The sequence below is a fragment of the Falco cherrug genome, chromosome 3, assembly GCF_023634085.1.
Source record: "Falco cherrug isolate bFalChe1 chromosome 3, bFalChe1.pri, whole genome shotgun sequence".
Classification (NCBI taxonomy): Eukaryota; Metazoa; Chordata; class Aves; order Falconiformes; family Falconidae; genus Falco; species Falco cherrug.
This window is the reverse complement of record NC_073699.1, coordinates 31,938,351-31,954,423: the sequence shown is the minus strand read 5'-3', so window position 1 is coordinate 31,954,423 and position 16,073 is coordinate 31,938,351. Positions and strand designations below refer to the sequence as shown.

Sequence of the window (16,073 nt, the reverse complement as noted above, 5' to 3'; positions counted from 1 at the left end):
AATAAAGTAATAATAATAATAACAACAACAGTAACAACCATAATTGCAATGGACAGGGAGAGACAGGAACGAAAGTCGAAGTGAAAAAACCCAAGCTATGCACAATACAATTGCTCACCACCCACTGACTGATGCCCAGCCAGTCCCCAGGCAGCGATCAGTCCCTCCCAGCCAACTCCCCCCAGTTTATATACTGAGCTTGATGATCTGTGGTATGGAATATCCCTGCGGCTAGTTCGGGTCAGCTGCCCTGGCTCTGCTCCCTCCCAGCTTCTCATGCACCTCCCCACCGGCAAAGCACGGGAAACTTGAAAAGTGCTTGATTGAGAGTAAGCACTACTTAGCAACAACTAAAACATCAGTGTGTTATCAACGTTATTCTCATACAAAATCCAAAACACAGCTACTAAGAAGAAAATTCACTGTATCCCAGACAAAACCAGGACAACAGTTCATTCCCTTTAAAAGTAAGGGAAGTAGGTGGAGCAAGAGATCCCCTTGGCTTAACTAAGAGTTTCTGAGCCTGCTCAAAAACAAAAGAGACACATACCAGAGATGGAAAGGCAGACAAATACCCATTGAGAGCCACAAGGGCATTGCCAGGGTGTGCAGAGATGCAGCTAGAAAAGCAAAAGCTCAGCTCAAATGGAAATTGGCCAGACATGTCAAAGACTACAAGGAAGGGTTCTTCAGGCACATAAACAACAAGCAGAAACAGAAGGGAAACGCTGGCCCGCGGCTCAGCGTGGCGGTGCGTTAGTCACCAGCAGCACTGCAAAGGCAGAGGTTCCCAGCGCGTTCCTCACCCCTGTCTTTGCCAGCGCTGCTGGGCCCCAGCCCTGGGAACAGGAGCCCAAGTTGGTGCAACCACGGACCAGCGTCAGCGAAGGAAGAGCCGGTGTGTGCACGGTTACAGGAGCTTGGTCCTGCAAATCCACCCAAGGGTGCTGAGAGCTGGCTGGTGTCGTGAGGCCAGAAGACTGGAAGAACCTCCCGTCACCCCCATCTTCAAGAAGGTCTTAAAGGAGGATCCAGGAAGTTCCAGGCCCATCAGCCTTACGTCGGTCCCTGGGAAAGTTGTGGAATGATCCCCCCAGGAGCTGCCGCAAGGCAAGTGAAGCACGTGGCTGGGAAAAGCCAGCGCGGATTCACCAGGGGCAAATCGTGCTTGAGAGACCAGATCGCCTTCCACGACAACGCAGCCCGCTCGGCTGATGTGGGGCGAGTGGTGGGCACTGTCTACCTGGATTTCTCCAAGGCTTTCGAGTTCCCCACAGCCTTCCCCCAGGAGAAGCTGATGCTGCGGCCCGGAGAAGTGGCCCAGCGGTGGGTGGGGAACTGGCTGCCCGCGCCCAGAGGCTGGTGGTCAATGGCTCCTCTTCACACTGGCAACCTGTCACGAGTGGGGTCCCCCCGGGTCGATACTGGGCCCAACGCTGTTTGATATCTTTGTAAGTGATCCAGATGATGAGGTCAGGCGTACCCTGGTGGAGTTTGCTGGTGATTCCAAACTGAGTGGGGAGGTGGCCACTTTGGAAGGGAGAGCCACCCTGCAGGAACTGGCTGGGAGAGTGGGCTAACAAGAGCCTTAAGAAGTTCAGCAAAGACAAATGTAAGTCTTGCACCAGGGAAGACACAATCCAGGAGCGCAGCACAGCTGGGATCTACCCGGCTGGGGAGCAGCTCTGTGGGCAGGGACCCGGGCCCTGGTGGACAAGAGCTCAGCGTGATGAGCAGTGTGCTGCTGCGGCAGAGCAAGCAGCGGGGTGCTGCGTTGCATCAACAAGGGCATCACCAGCACACAGAGAGAAGCCATTTTACCACCCTACCCAGCACTTGTCAGGTCACACCGGGAATACTGTGCTCACTTTTGGTCCCCGCTGTGCTAAAAAGACATGGATGGGCTGGAGAGGGTCCAGAGAAGGGCCGTGAAGATGACCACAGGACTGGGAAGCCTGCCATGTGAGGAAAGGCTGAGAGAACTGGGTTTGCTCAGCCTTGAGGAAGGAAAGCTTAGGGGAGACCTTATCGCCGTGTTCCAGTATTCAAAGGGTGGCTACAAAGAAGATGGAGACCCCGTTTTTACAAAGCTCACATGGAAAAGACAAGGGGTAATGGGTCAAAGTTACTCCTGGCGAGATTCTAATTAGCTACAAGAGGACCATTTTTCACCATGAGAACAATCAGCCATTGGAATAATCTCCCCGGGGCAGTGGTGGATTCCCCAACATCGGACACTTTTCACATTCAGCTGGGCAGGGTGCTGGGCCATCTTGTGTAGACCGTGCTTTTGCCAGGAAAGGTTGGAAGAGATGATCCTTGAGGTACCTTTCAGCCTGGTATTCTATGATGATTCTATGACTAACTTTGTTAAAAGCCCTTAAGACTGATGGGTTGGCCAACAGGTAAGGGCAGCCTGAGACTTGGAAAATAGAGTCCATTACCAGCCACAGAAAACATGCCCATCTACTGGTAAATAAATGCAATTAATTTCTAAACCCTGTATTACTGGTCAGAAGATGTCTGTGAGCCCCTCTACTCTTATATACCCTTCAAACCCTTTCCCTTCAATAGACATCTAGACTTTTGATGTCTGTTGAAGGAAACAGACACACTAAATAGAAAGTCACTGTAATGACTTTCTATTTAAAAGTCTATTTAAAACAGGGAGCTTTTCCCAGAAAAAAATCCTGGTAATAGTTACATTTCTGTGCAGAGTTGTGAACATACTGGGATTGCTTAACTGTCTTGCAATTACATGTAAAAGTGGAAAAATCTACTGTGGGCACATCTCTCACCTTTCCACTTGGCTCTAGACGCTAATTCCCTCCATGCTCCTTCTAATTCCTAACACTGTTCACTAACTAAGCAGGCTATGGGTGCAGCTGACAAGCTGCAGGACCTCTTTAATCGTGAAAGCAAATCAAGCTAGACCCTCAGAAGGTATTTTTATTTCCAAACAAGATCAGTTACCAAACACAGACAACTAAGTCTGGAGCCAGATGGTGTAATACACTGTAAAAGCAGCACCACTTAATTATCACCTTTAGAGCCTCCTAGCTGTTGATGCAGATGAATCTATGGGCTGAATCTGGCACATTAATCTCACCAAGTACCTTGAGGTAGATCAGTCCTCACATGCTGGTCGTGAAGAGACCCAGCACACGTTCAGAAGGAAAGAGGGAATAGTAAGGAGCAGGTAACAAGGGCATTCACTGATTTCCCCAGGTGTTTGGGCTGGACCTAAGTGTCCCTGTCCTGTTTTCTGGCTATGTTTTTACTTCCATTTTCAAAATAGGAGCAGAAAAATTCCCAACACAGGAACACAGGGACAGAGGAGCCCTGTAGGCAACACCCAAAGTTGTCCCTCCATAGTATTCAGGCTCCACATTATAGCCTTGAAGACAGGGACAATGCCTCTCTGACCTTCTCTTGGGATGGTCAAGCATCAGAAGGTGCTCAGGGTTCAGAAAGCATTTTGTTTTCCTGCACTTTTGGGCTGTAAGCTGAGACTACAGGGAAAGTGCTGAAGCACTGGGGAGCTGCCTCCAACATCCTTCTGCTAGTAAATCATCAACTGCTCTGGACTGTTTGAATCCCTTAAAAAAAGCAGGAGAGTCTTGGCGTATTATAAGCCCCCTGCAGCCAAATATAATATATTCCCTGCTGTGTACAACAGCAGCAGTGGATGATGGACTAAAAATTAAAGTAAATTTAAAAGTTAATTTCAAGTAATTAATTCATCCTCTTAACTGGCTGCAAGACATGCGTGTGTTATAGCGTCCATTTTCACAATTACCCAAAGTGACTTGACAGGTTTAAGTGAGTTGCCCAGGGCCACATATGGAGCATCTGTCAATCAGTATTAGAGCTCCATGTCCCAGACTTACTCTCTGAACAGACCTTTCTTTGCATTAGTCCAAATCCAAGGTAACCAGTGAAGTCTAAATCAAAAAACGCTGAATCATGAAGCAATGTAAATCTTTAATTAATTCTCCAGATACTTTGAATTAAAACCCCCAGTTTTAAAAACAACCCCAGCAGAGGTGAAACTCTGCAAACAGATAAAGGAGTTATGCTCTCAAACACATCTCAAATGCTGAGAACATGGATTAACAAGACCTAAATGCAACCTTTGTGGGCATTTTAAAAGCAGTGTCCTCTACATGACATTTGCATTGTAACAGAAGTAAACTGTAATCACATTTTAAAAGTGCATAATGTCCTGTTTTTCTGAAGTCTGTTACTGAATGGTTAGGATCAGTTCATGGTGTTTCAGCATGAAAGTGAGGAAAACATGCCTAACACATTTTAAAAAGTCTGCCAGTTCTTTGAATGTGTTCCTCATAGGCAAGAATAGAAAAAATCTTTGAGACAAGCTCTTCCTTTTAAGTTATCCTAGAGAAATAACAGTATGGTAATTGCTGGTTTTCCAGAGAAGATAGACAGTAAATTATTTTGAAATACCTCATTATACCCCAGGGAAGTCATATTGTGACTTCCTTTGGCATGACAATGTATTCCTTGCTATTTGGGAACACAATCTTAAAAGCTGCTGAGTGTCATCAATCCAAATGGCTCCAATGAGATGAGTAAGAATATTAAAGTTATTCAAATGAAAAGAAAATGGAAGTTACTGTCATATTGGGTCACAGTAACTGTCAGCAAATTCAGGTTTTCTCCTCCCAACATTATTCATAAAAACTGCAAGAAAACGTTCAATTATTTCTAAGTACCTTTTCAGGTTAAAATGTTGCCATATTATATTTTGCTTTGTAACCACTTCTTTTAGAAACATCTTGTTTCTCACCCTAACCTATATTATGTTACAGTTACTAACATGTCAGTTTGCTTCATTTCCACATCCTGAAGCAAGTTACTAAGGAAAGCAAATGACGCAAAGAGCACCTGTTAGTGGACTGTCCTCAGGGGAAGATGAGTAGGTTAAGTAATTTCAAGGGTTTGACAATAATGAGCGGAATTCAAAGAAATTATTATTGTTACAAAATTTTGTACACCCCACAAAAGAGTTTAAAAACAGTTTGAAAACTTTCATTTAATCTGAAATAGTCACTCTTCCATACAAGCAATAAGGATAATGAAAGAAACTAAGAGCAAATCTGGTTGGTGTAAGAAATCTGGTAATCTTTAGAATTTTTTTCTTCAATCTACTTTTATGGAACTATTAGATTGAAAAACAATTTTGGAAAATAAATATCTTTATCTTTGTTGCAAGCAGCAATGCAGATACTATAAATTCTCCACTTCCTTCCACTGGCACAATCCAAATACATAGGAGCAAGGAAAAAGTAGGGGTACAGCAGACTGCTGAATGTACATATAGAAACCACAGTTTGCCAAACAACTTCTCTTTCCTTTCTGCTATGAATGCTCACTCCATATGGACATGGGGACTAGAAGTCTCAGGAAAAGAAATACCAGAGGGTAAATTATAAAAAACAGAACTTGAATCTGAAAGTTTCAGAGGCATTAATGAAGGCATAAGCAAGTCTCCTGTTCACAGCTTCATGAATGCTGGTGCTGAGAGGACCCAGCCCTGTGACTGAGATATTGAACCATGCTTAACTGGAAAATTTCCATGGCAAGAAAGCCTTACTGGACAACCAGAGCAAGATGTGTCTCTCTCCCAGAGAAAGCCCTCAATCAGTAATGTCACAGCCTCACTCAAACTCCTTTGTCTTTTACTTGGCCAGGTGCTTTCCTGTCTGATGCAGTCAATAAAGGCTGCTGAAGCACAGAGTCTATGCTAGAATTTGCAGTAAAGGATGGAGAGGGTTCTGTGTTTCAGAAACAAAGGCAGGACTCTAAAGGTATACCAAGGAGATTAAAAGGTGAAGTACTTTGTCAGCCTATAGGATTTATCCAGGCACTACAGGAACATGGGAGTGTCTTTACCAGCAGGAAGAGCTCCACTGTAAAAGGGGACAAGGATCAGCATCATCCTGCTCCTTTATTAAGATCTGTATTTGTCTGCATTCTTCTAGAGATGGGAGATATTCACGTTATCTAACACTGAGACTGTAGGCCTGGTAACTCATGAGACTTTAAATCACCCCTACAGAAACCTGATTCTTGGCAGTGACAATAAAAGGAATAACCTTCTGAAGTAACCTGAAACAGACAGCTGAAACAAAGGCGGAAAAGTTTGCAGTACAGAACAAAAGCGACTACCACAGAAATGGAGTACAAGCCAGTCGAGGTAGGTGCTCTGGTATATAAAGCAGGGAAGGTGTGTACTTTGATAGACAACAGAAAGCTCCTTAAACCGAAGAGGCACAAGGAGGAGTGTGTCACCTTTTACATCTTCAAAGATAAAAGCTTGAGGAAAGATAAGATAGACATAAGCTACACAGGCAGGTGAGCTTGAGCTATGATCTGGTTACTGACAGCTAAATGCCCATGTAAACAATTACTTGAAGGTAAAATAAAGTATTACAAATAAATATTGATAGAGAATTACTAGTTTTGGTCTCTGGTTGGAAAAAAAAAGGGGGGTGTTGGAGCACAAGTCCTATATTCAGAGCCAAATAAGAGCTAATCCCCTTTTGGAAATAAATCTTACCTGATCAACTGTAAAGACTTTGATCCTTTCACTTCCCAACCATTTCTGAAATTCTTTTTTCCAGTTTTTTACCAGACTCCCAGGGGTGACAATTAGCGCTCGCCTTAGTACAGGTTTGCATCCATAGACCCCCTGACGCAGAAGAGTCCAGACAAGTGCAATGCATTGCAATGTTTTTCCTAAGCCCATCTCATCAGCAAGAATAGCTCCAAATCTGCCACTAACTCTGTAAGATATAAGCAGCTGGTGGTAACATTTTAAAAGACATAGCTATAATTATTTACAGCTGGTTTAGGGAATTGCTTCTTGTACTTGTTTTCTGAAGTATAAAGAACCTATTTATATTTATCATGCTCTACTGTAGGTTTTCATTCAGTTATACCAGAAGACCTTAGAGTGAAATTCCTCGTTTTGTAGATTAATGCTTTAGTCTTCCAAAACCAAGTATTTTCAATCTGCTTTTAGAATTAATATTCTAATATTTTTAACACTTGTATATACCTTAAGGAATCTATAACTTGAGAAAACACTTTTGAGAATAGTACTGTGTCTTTTTCAGCAGGTTGATATAACAGCTTCTTTATTCTAAATGCCTGAATTATAAATTATATGAATAACTATGAATTATAAATCCCAGAAAGCAGTGTTCTTTAGCATAAATTAATTGTATCCGTGTTTACAGGACTTTGTATTTGCAGTAGAACTCACAGGCCTTTTGAGGCACTGGCTTCCCAACACATCTGGCAAAGTCATAGCAAGCATGATGCTATTACACAGGTCAGAAAAAACTTGTGCAACCTTTACTGGGGGAAAACTACTAATATTACTTAATTGAACAATTGCTCAAATCTTCCTGTTCAAATTGTCTCATTTCAAACATCGACATGAAAATATTACAGGTATTGAAAGCCAAAAGGATAATTATTGTCTTACCTCATTCCCATTACACATTCATATAGAAATATAATTCCTTCTTTCTGATGTGGTCGGAGATTATTTGCAATGTAAGGATCCACAACTACATCCACCATAGGTAGACCAGCCTTATTGAACATCCACTGATGACTTGCATTTGGTCTTGGCATGACTAGAGAATCTTGAAGTTCAAAACACATGCAAGTATTGCACAAAAACATTATTTTTAGTTTGTTAGCAAAGGGTATTATTTCTCTAACAGCTACAGAATAAAGTCTATGATCTAATGACTGTTAAAAATACCGTTTAATATATTGACCATTCTCAGACAGAAAATGAATTTACCAACAGAGCATCTAGATAGCCTTCCAAATAAAAAATCCTTTTACAGAGGTTTTCCAAATAGTTTGCACTTCTCTCAAAGATAAAGGTGACAAACTGAGAAATCTGAGTATTATTTTTATGATGAGGGGAAACCACCTTGCTAATAAATGTTGTATGATGCTTTGAATGTGTAGAGTTAAATCAGAAGTACTAAAAGGCTTCTGAATGGAAAGTTCAAGAAAAAGAACATATACAATGACCTACATAAGGTCTAGACACTACATTTCAAGGGGATATTCTTGTAGCTGCACAGAAAGATTACTCTGCCTGAGAAACAGAGATAAAAAGACAACAATTTATTTAAAAAAAATAGGTAAGGACAGAGTGAGCTGACAAAGGCTGCCACAGTGCATGAATAAAAGAAGTTGACAGGTTTGAAGACATACAGAGGCAAAGAGAACATGAAGTATTGGGCTACATCTGAGTAACAGTTTTGCTTACCATAATTTGTTTACAAACTCTAACGTCCTAATTTTGCTAGACAATGTCCATACTAGGTTGCTTATATTGCTGCTACACATCTTCAATGAAAAGTTGTATTGCCAGAGGACAGAATGAGAAAGCAATTTATAGCTGCTTGTATTTTATGTCACTCAACCTATATTGATAATTTATCCATAGGAATAGGTTGGTTGAAGGCTTGTATCATTCAAGAAGATTTTGTTTCCTACTGACAAAGGGCTGAGTTCTGATGGATTACATCAAATTGCATGTGTATATGTACAAGAGCCAGCGGTGACAAAAAGATAACTTTTCTGACAAAATTTTGCAGCCTCAGAGATGGGGAAGAAACAAGGCTTAGATGAGCAATAGTCTAAAAGCTTAGAAATCATCTGTGGAACATGTGGCTTTACATCCTTGTCACTGCGCTCTGTTCTACTGAGCACAGGGATAAATGGCTTTCCATTTTGAAGAAGGAGCATTTTAATCAACTATTAGCACAGACCTCAACAGGAAAACCTCTAACTGTTCCAATACCAAGGTCCTGGTCTAGTAAAGTATCTCCATTCCTTCTGAAAGAGGTTATGCAACAAGGCGTTAAATAAACTATGTGATTCTCCTGTGTAAGCAACTCTAACGACTGAGAGTCCAACCTATTGATGTGTTGAGGGCTCTCCAAATCTCATAGGAGGTACGCAAATTCACCAGAAGAGAAGTCACAGGAGACAACTAGAACAAAAATGAAGCTTTTTAACAGACTAGTGCAGAAACAGCAAAGAAGTTAATTTGAGTGCTGGATATATCAATTCTTTGCCAGATTTTACGTTAGAAAGCTAATGAAGTATCATCTTGCAAATACAGGAAGGAACACTCTCAGAGACAACATACTCAAGTGGAATTCAAACCAGAAGCTGGTAGTAATAAGGCTGCTCTACAAAAGGGCCAGTGATATCATTAACTAGCATTTGATTAAGATTTCATTGTTTATTAAACATAGCAGCCAAACACTAGTTCTGAAAAGTCCCATAGTATCAGGATATGAGGTAAGAGGTAGGATGGAGGTATAACTATAGCAAGAATGTAGAACAAACTTCTTTCTTTTTTTTTATAGGCATTGCTCTGCTTTAGTAACATTTCTTTAATCTCATTTTTATCCTCCATCCGAAAGATAATGCCATCAGCAGAATATAGCTCCTAAATGGTTTGTTACTGACAAGACGAGAGAGTACTTCTCATTTAGATAAGCAACACCACTTCCCGCAGCTATCAAATGTTTACAGGATCCCTATCACAACAACTGTATTAACTACGCAATTTGTGAACTTTCATGGCTCTTCAGCACACGGTACTTCTAGCATTATAAAACAAAACTTTTATTCTAAAATGTATTTGGCCGAGTTTGGGCAGTATAGTTACACTCATTGGCTGTGAAGAATCAGGCACCATCAGAAGCGATTCTTTGAATCTGGCTTAACTTCTTTGTTACTGAACATCCACTGTAATTACCATGCTGCCATATTATGTCAGTGCTTCACTGACCCTAGGGGGAAGCTGGAACTCATCTAGAAGTTGTAGCATGTCAGAGTGTTTGTCTGATGAAGAAACTAATTTTTCTGGGCAAAACTCTCAGAAGCCACTCTAACTTGTTTCTACAGCCATCTGTAACAACTATGAGAAACTACGTGGCGCACAGTACTTGTTAGAAACACACATGATAAAATCCTAACATGGTATTGACAGAAACACTAGTACTGTATGTCAGAAATACTTCACTAATACATTGGAGAACATGAAAATTTTGGTTACACATTCAATGTTATTTTGAGACTCAGAGGATGGTTAAAGAAACTTAAAAATCTGAATCTTACTTGAAGCATTTGGATCATGGCGAGGTTTGTAGCTTTGAGAATCTTTGAGCATACCCTCTTTAGTATTGGGTTGACAGACACTTTTGAATGGTTTACAGAATGGTTTCGTATTAGTTTGAGATAAAGCAGTTGGGATTGTGTCATGAGCTCCTATTCCTGCCTGAAAACACCTGCCACTGCTGAAGTCATCTGCCGAAATTACACCCATCACTTCAATTTCTTTTCCTCCAACCACCAGTGTTTGACCTTCATCAAGACTGTCTAGCTCTTTAGATTTATATCCAGTACCTAAAAGAATACAAAAATGTATCAATTAGGAGAACACAGCAAATACTACTTCCTTAACACCAGTACTCATCTGCAGGAAGGAAAAACAAAACTGTGAACAGGTATCAGATTCTTAAGCATTCAATTTGTTACACACATGAACTCACAGCCTTTTCCTCCTTAACAGAGTTTGACGTTTGAGTGTTAACAATCAGAATTAGTGGAATATGTGAGCAAATATTCAATTATCCTCATCCACAATCAATTCTACTGAATGTCAAATATCCATTTAAGAGAATTTATAAAAAGCAGCCCCGTATCATAAAATCTAGCAGCTTGCCTTAGTTTTAAACTTGCTTAAAACTAATAACCATTCCAGGTCCTTCTTCCTTCCTTTCATGCCCCAACAAGAGCACCACTAGCCCCTCTTGCTGTTGATCTAAACAGAATATTCTACTTTTAAAATAATTCTAAATTAGCTTTTTACCATTAAGGATTCATATGCATCTGAAATCTTTACTTCTACACATGCTCTGAAACATACATGCTCTGATAATTGCCAGGATTTATCAATCAGCTCAATAGAGTTCGTTCATTCAAAAACCCACCGGGGAGGTGATGCATTCTTCCATGTCCCCTTAAGGACTCTATCAGGTGGGCATTCTCAGAGCAGCTAACACACATTATTAGTCTCATTACAAAATACAGCTACAGCCGCCACTCTCTTTTAAGATAAAGATGTAGGAGAGTGGTGGTTCTTCATTTTAAATAGCATTCTAGTGGTTGAAGCTCTCACATAAGAAAAAGGAGACATACCTAATTTATTTTCTTAACTCAGGGAGGTCAAAGCCACATCTCTACCTCAAAATTCAAATCATGTTCTTTATTCCAACTTGAATTTGTGCCACTTTGGATAAATAGGCTTGGGTCCTCAGTTGGGCCAAAAAAATAAAAAGCGTGACTGTGTAGACCAGCAGTTAAAACACTCACCTGTGAAAGAGGCAACACCTCCCAAGGTTTTACACATATTTTATCCAACAAACACTACATATAAAGACTGCTGGGAGCTGTTTGCAAAGCTCAGGTCTCCCACTAATGGGAATGTGGGAGGCTGGAAGGTGAAGATCTGGATTTGAATTACAGAAAAAAATTACTGAGGTGTTTCACAGCCTAAGCAAGTGCTGAAAAACAGTCTGGCCAAAAGGGAAAGGGGGGTGGTTTTTTCCCCCTCCTCTAAATGTACTAAAAAAGTGCACAGCAAATCTTGTTTGGTTCTTGAAAGAACACTTGCTTTCAGGAAAGAACTGAAGATGTCTGAACACAAGAGAATGCACGTGCCTTCCTAAATGAGATGCCTGGAGAGGGCATTTATGACCTCTCCGTTGCTCTGCATTTTTGTTTTCTGTATGCCTCTACATAACTTCAGGCTGAATGTACTGAATTCAAGCGTAACCCTGTGCAGGATCTTCTGGATTCCGGTTTGAAGAGTTTAATTCTAAGACAGGATGAGCTTTAAGGGTACATGGGAACTGAGGAAAGGCAAAAAGCAAACCTATAAAGCACAAATGTTTATGCAGCTGCCAGAAACAACTGTTTCTATAACATACAGAAAATTACAAGAGACCATTTCCCAAATTCTTTGCAATACATTATTAAGGCATTAGGACATTTGCAGGGGAGAAAAACAAGCAACATGTTCCGCTGCCTTCAAAACAAGCTACAGGCTGTGCTGGTTTTAGGTTCCCATTCCCCTTCTTAGATCCAGCCCTGGTGTGCCTGAAAAAAAAATTAATAATCTTCCTTTGCCCTTTTCTTCCCATTTAAAAATAATAATCCTGGATGCTCATCTACACTCACTGTAAACTTCCTATCATTAAGTACAATTTTGGAGGTAACCACTACTGGACCTTTCCTTCTCACTCAATGGGCTTGTAGAATAATTGCAGAAATTTCAAACTTAGGTTACCTAAATTGGTCAATTTATTTTTTCCTTAGTATCAATGAGCATTGAAAGCAACTCTGAATAGGCAAGTTAGCACCAATGACATTGGTATCACTGTGCTCCCTGACACCATCAAACACAGCAGAAAGACTTTTACCAGCAAAACTCAGAATATTCATTTTTCTGTTGTGTTTTCTGCTAATTCAAGAAGACAGGACTTGAAAAAACACAAGAACAACAGGGTGGTGGCTGATGCATTCCAGGCATTACTCTCTTTCTCTCTGCCTTTTTAAAAAACAAGCAAGCCTGTACATATATTGCTTTGCTATAAATACATTTAAATTAACTTCTAAGTCACAGACTGATTCGCAAATCAAAACTGCCTCGTCCTAACAAGGCTCACAATATCATGATTGTAACAAAAGCACAGAGAAGCCACCTCAGCCCTAAAAATAATCAAATTATGTTTTGTAGCAACATTGTCCAATCCTACTCCTTTACAAAATATCTTTGGCTCAGTTAGCAAAGTTAATTCTTGCCTTGCTTTCTGTAAAAAAATACTGCCTCAAGCTGATTGCAGCCTATAGTTTGCAAGTCTTATTTTTAACTCTGATATCAACCCAAACTGTGTCTTAGAGCAGCAGCTGCTGCTAAAACTACAAGACTAAAAATTGCTACACAGTTGACTTTGGCTGGGCTGGAAAATGTTGCTGTTTGCTCGTCTTTCCGATAAAGATAATATTTTTAGTTGTTTGGCTGGCTGCAAAGTACAGATCCAACCTCAGACATTCCCGATTACCATTACTGACTGGAATATCTAAAAGGAACTTACCTGTGTATTCTCCCCTAATTTTAAGACCTTCTTTGATGCACTATGCAAGCAACCAAAATCAACTAGTCATCCCTCATTTGGCATCTCTGTTGAATTAGTACAGCCGTTCATTTCCAGATCCTCTCCTTGGACTAGCATTTGGTGTTTCTGTGAATAATGTTATTCAGCCTGCCCCAGCCTCCCCCATGCATCTGCCTTATACATAAGAAATATAAAGCTTTCTTTCAGTCTCTCCCCACACCACCCCCCAAAAAAAAAACCCTACTGTTCTTTCATCATGTGGTTGACATTGGTACGGAGAACTCGAAATTATCTAAAAAGCTGGGTCTCTTTTTTCACAGCACAGTAATTTTAAGCTAGTTGTTCACTTACAGAAGTATGCAAATCTACAGTACCTCTTCCAATGTCTTTGCCTTCCATATCTTTCAATATTACTGACTTTCCTTTTGTAATAAGAACAGCATCTCCTTCCCACTTCTTGTGCTTTTTCTTTGATGCCTTACACCAAACAACACTGAAATATTTCGCAAGGCAGTCAGGTTCTCCCTGAGCTGCTTCTTCCTTTGCTGTCCCTGATGCTGGCAAATACAGTGCATCTAAAAAGGAAATAAAATAACAAAGAACATCTCAGGTTCTCTTGACAAAGCGTACAGCCATTTGCATTTCAAACAAATCAAAGACAATTTATGCATTTCATCTTGTATAAACAGTGGTGTATTTCCTGTCCTGGGCTGCTTATGCCAAGTTTGGACACAGACAGAACAGCACGTAAGGAACTCATCCTGAAAGAGGAACCATTAAATTGTTTCAGAAAGTGTGCACTTCCAGGAAAAGCACATTACTTGGTACATTAGTAAGTGAGCTCCTGATTTGACATACATACAAGATGATGAGAGTGGAGAAACAGTAAAAGGAAAGGCTGGAAAAAAACAAAAGGGAAACGACCACTGGAGAAAATGAAAACAGGGTTCTGGTGAGATGGTGCTGGGCAATGTTCTGGAAGCAAGGACAGGAACACAGAATTCAGAAAAGGGAGCAAGGGAAGCCACTAACCACACCTGAAGTCACTAGTACTAAGTGGGTGAATAACCATAATTGTAACAATCCAAAAGATTATTTCAACTCCTTTCCTTATACCATTTAAAAATAAGTAATTGTGCAAATCTTGAAACAGACCATCTCTTGAGTTTGCAGCAACTCCACTGTTCTTACTAGGCTTAGACTGATTTAGATCTGTCAGCAGTTACCTAACGGAAGTGTCACAGATGTAAATATTAATAGGAAATATTTAGGTTAATAAGATTAAGAAATCATAATAGAACAGAGAGCAGTTGATTATCATATCGATTAAGACTAAACACATGCTTTCAAGAGTTAGCAATCTAACATAAGTAATGTTAGATAAGTCCCCAGCATTACCTACAGGAATATCTGTAGCATTCCTTTTCAGCACATGCACAGCTTCAAAGGAAAAATCAGACTAATTTTCATTAAAATACCCTTGCATGCTGGTTAAAGGCTTAAATCGGTTTGCTCCTTTGATTCCATCTGGGATTCAACATTATACAAATATGTTACAAAAAAGTGCTTATGCCACAGACTAACCTTTCCAAAATTTCCAAGTGTGCCGGTATTTAAAGGATAAGCTGCAATATTAAACTTTTGCTTACAATAACAGTCCAGTGAAGAGACAATTTTATCACTTCTACATCAAGTTTACATATTCTTAAAACTGTGAAACACTCCTAAGTTACATACCTAAAACGAATGCAGTTTTTCAGACTACCATTTACAAAAAAAGGTATTCTCTAAATGAAAAATGCTATATTTACTGAATAGAATTTTCTTCCCAAAGCTCTCTAAAACTTTTTAGCCTGTAAAGAACTCTAGGCTAAAACTGTGCCTAACCTAGATAGGATTTTCCATAAGTGGATGACAACACCTGTAGCGTTTCATATGACAGCTGCCCCCATCTCCAAGGGATAACAGAGCAGCTACTGAACAAATAATGGAACACCGTAGAAGGATGAGAAAACAGAACAGAGCAGCTCTTCTTGAAACGCAGGGGATCTTTTGTAGGTGAAACCTGGGAAATGAGCCAGGGAGCAAGAACAAATCCTTGCAGTTTTGCAAAAAGGTACAAGGACTCTATTGGATCTTCAGTAATCACAAGTGGTAAGATTTAGAGAAGCAAAGGAGGAAGGTGGGGAGAGAGAAAACTCCTACATCGCTAAAAAGACAAAAGACTAATTTGATTCTATATTGAGTTTCTAATTGTAAACTGATTCAACAAGATAAATACAAGATTGTTTTCTCTTTGCTTTTCAAACTGATTCTCTTAGTTTAATCAGCAACCTCTTTCCTCGGGTTAAGATTTATAGTAACCGTTACTACAAGACCTGGAGAATTCATTGCAGAACTCTCTTCTCTCTTGAAGGATGGCCATCCATAAACAAATGACCACCTCCTTGTCTCCTTCACTGACTTCCCACATGAGTTCGGTGACCCCTGATATCTGTTTTATGGTCATTGCTCTTTTACTCAGGGAGTCCTGTGTGGCATTATCTGACTCACCAGTGGATTAACTTTCAGGTCAATAACAATTCTTCAAAGTCTTCTTATCCCTACTTCATTTAAAATAATAAGAAAACCAATAATTTAGAAACAGAGCTGGAAACTGCTAGCATTTTGTAATAGTGACTTTTGCCAAAAAGGATTTCCAAAGCAACCTCCCTCCAGTGAGAAGCAAACTAAGCACCAATATTCCATACAATACTACCATGTTCCTATGGGAAAACCAAAAAATAACAGCCTCTGCAATGCTCAGATCTCTTCCCTCAA

General features: G+C 40.3%; 1 protein-coding gene across 1 annotated transcript in view; it reads right to left on the bottom strand.

Moving 5' to 3' along the window:
- RAD54B (RAD54 homolog B) overlaps positions 1-16,073 on the bottom strand; it is a 70,194-nt gene that overhangs the window by 12,815 nt on the left and 41,306 nt on the right. The window contains exons 4-7 of the mRNA XM_014285125.3: positions 13,628-13,828; positions 10,192-10,479; positions 7,517-7,679; positions 6,584-6,809 (exon numbers count right to left, since the gene is read on the bottom strand). Of these exons, the coding sequence (XP_014140600.2) occupies positions 6,584-6,809; positions 7,517-7,679; positions 10,192-10,479; positions 13,628-13,828 (878 nt within the window). The remainder of the gene's footprint in view (positions 1-6,583; positions 6,810-7,516; positions 7,680-10,191; positions 10,480-13,627; positions 13,829-16,073) is intronic.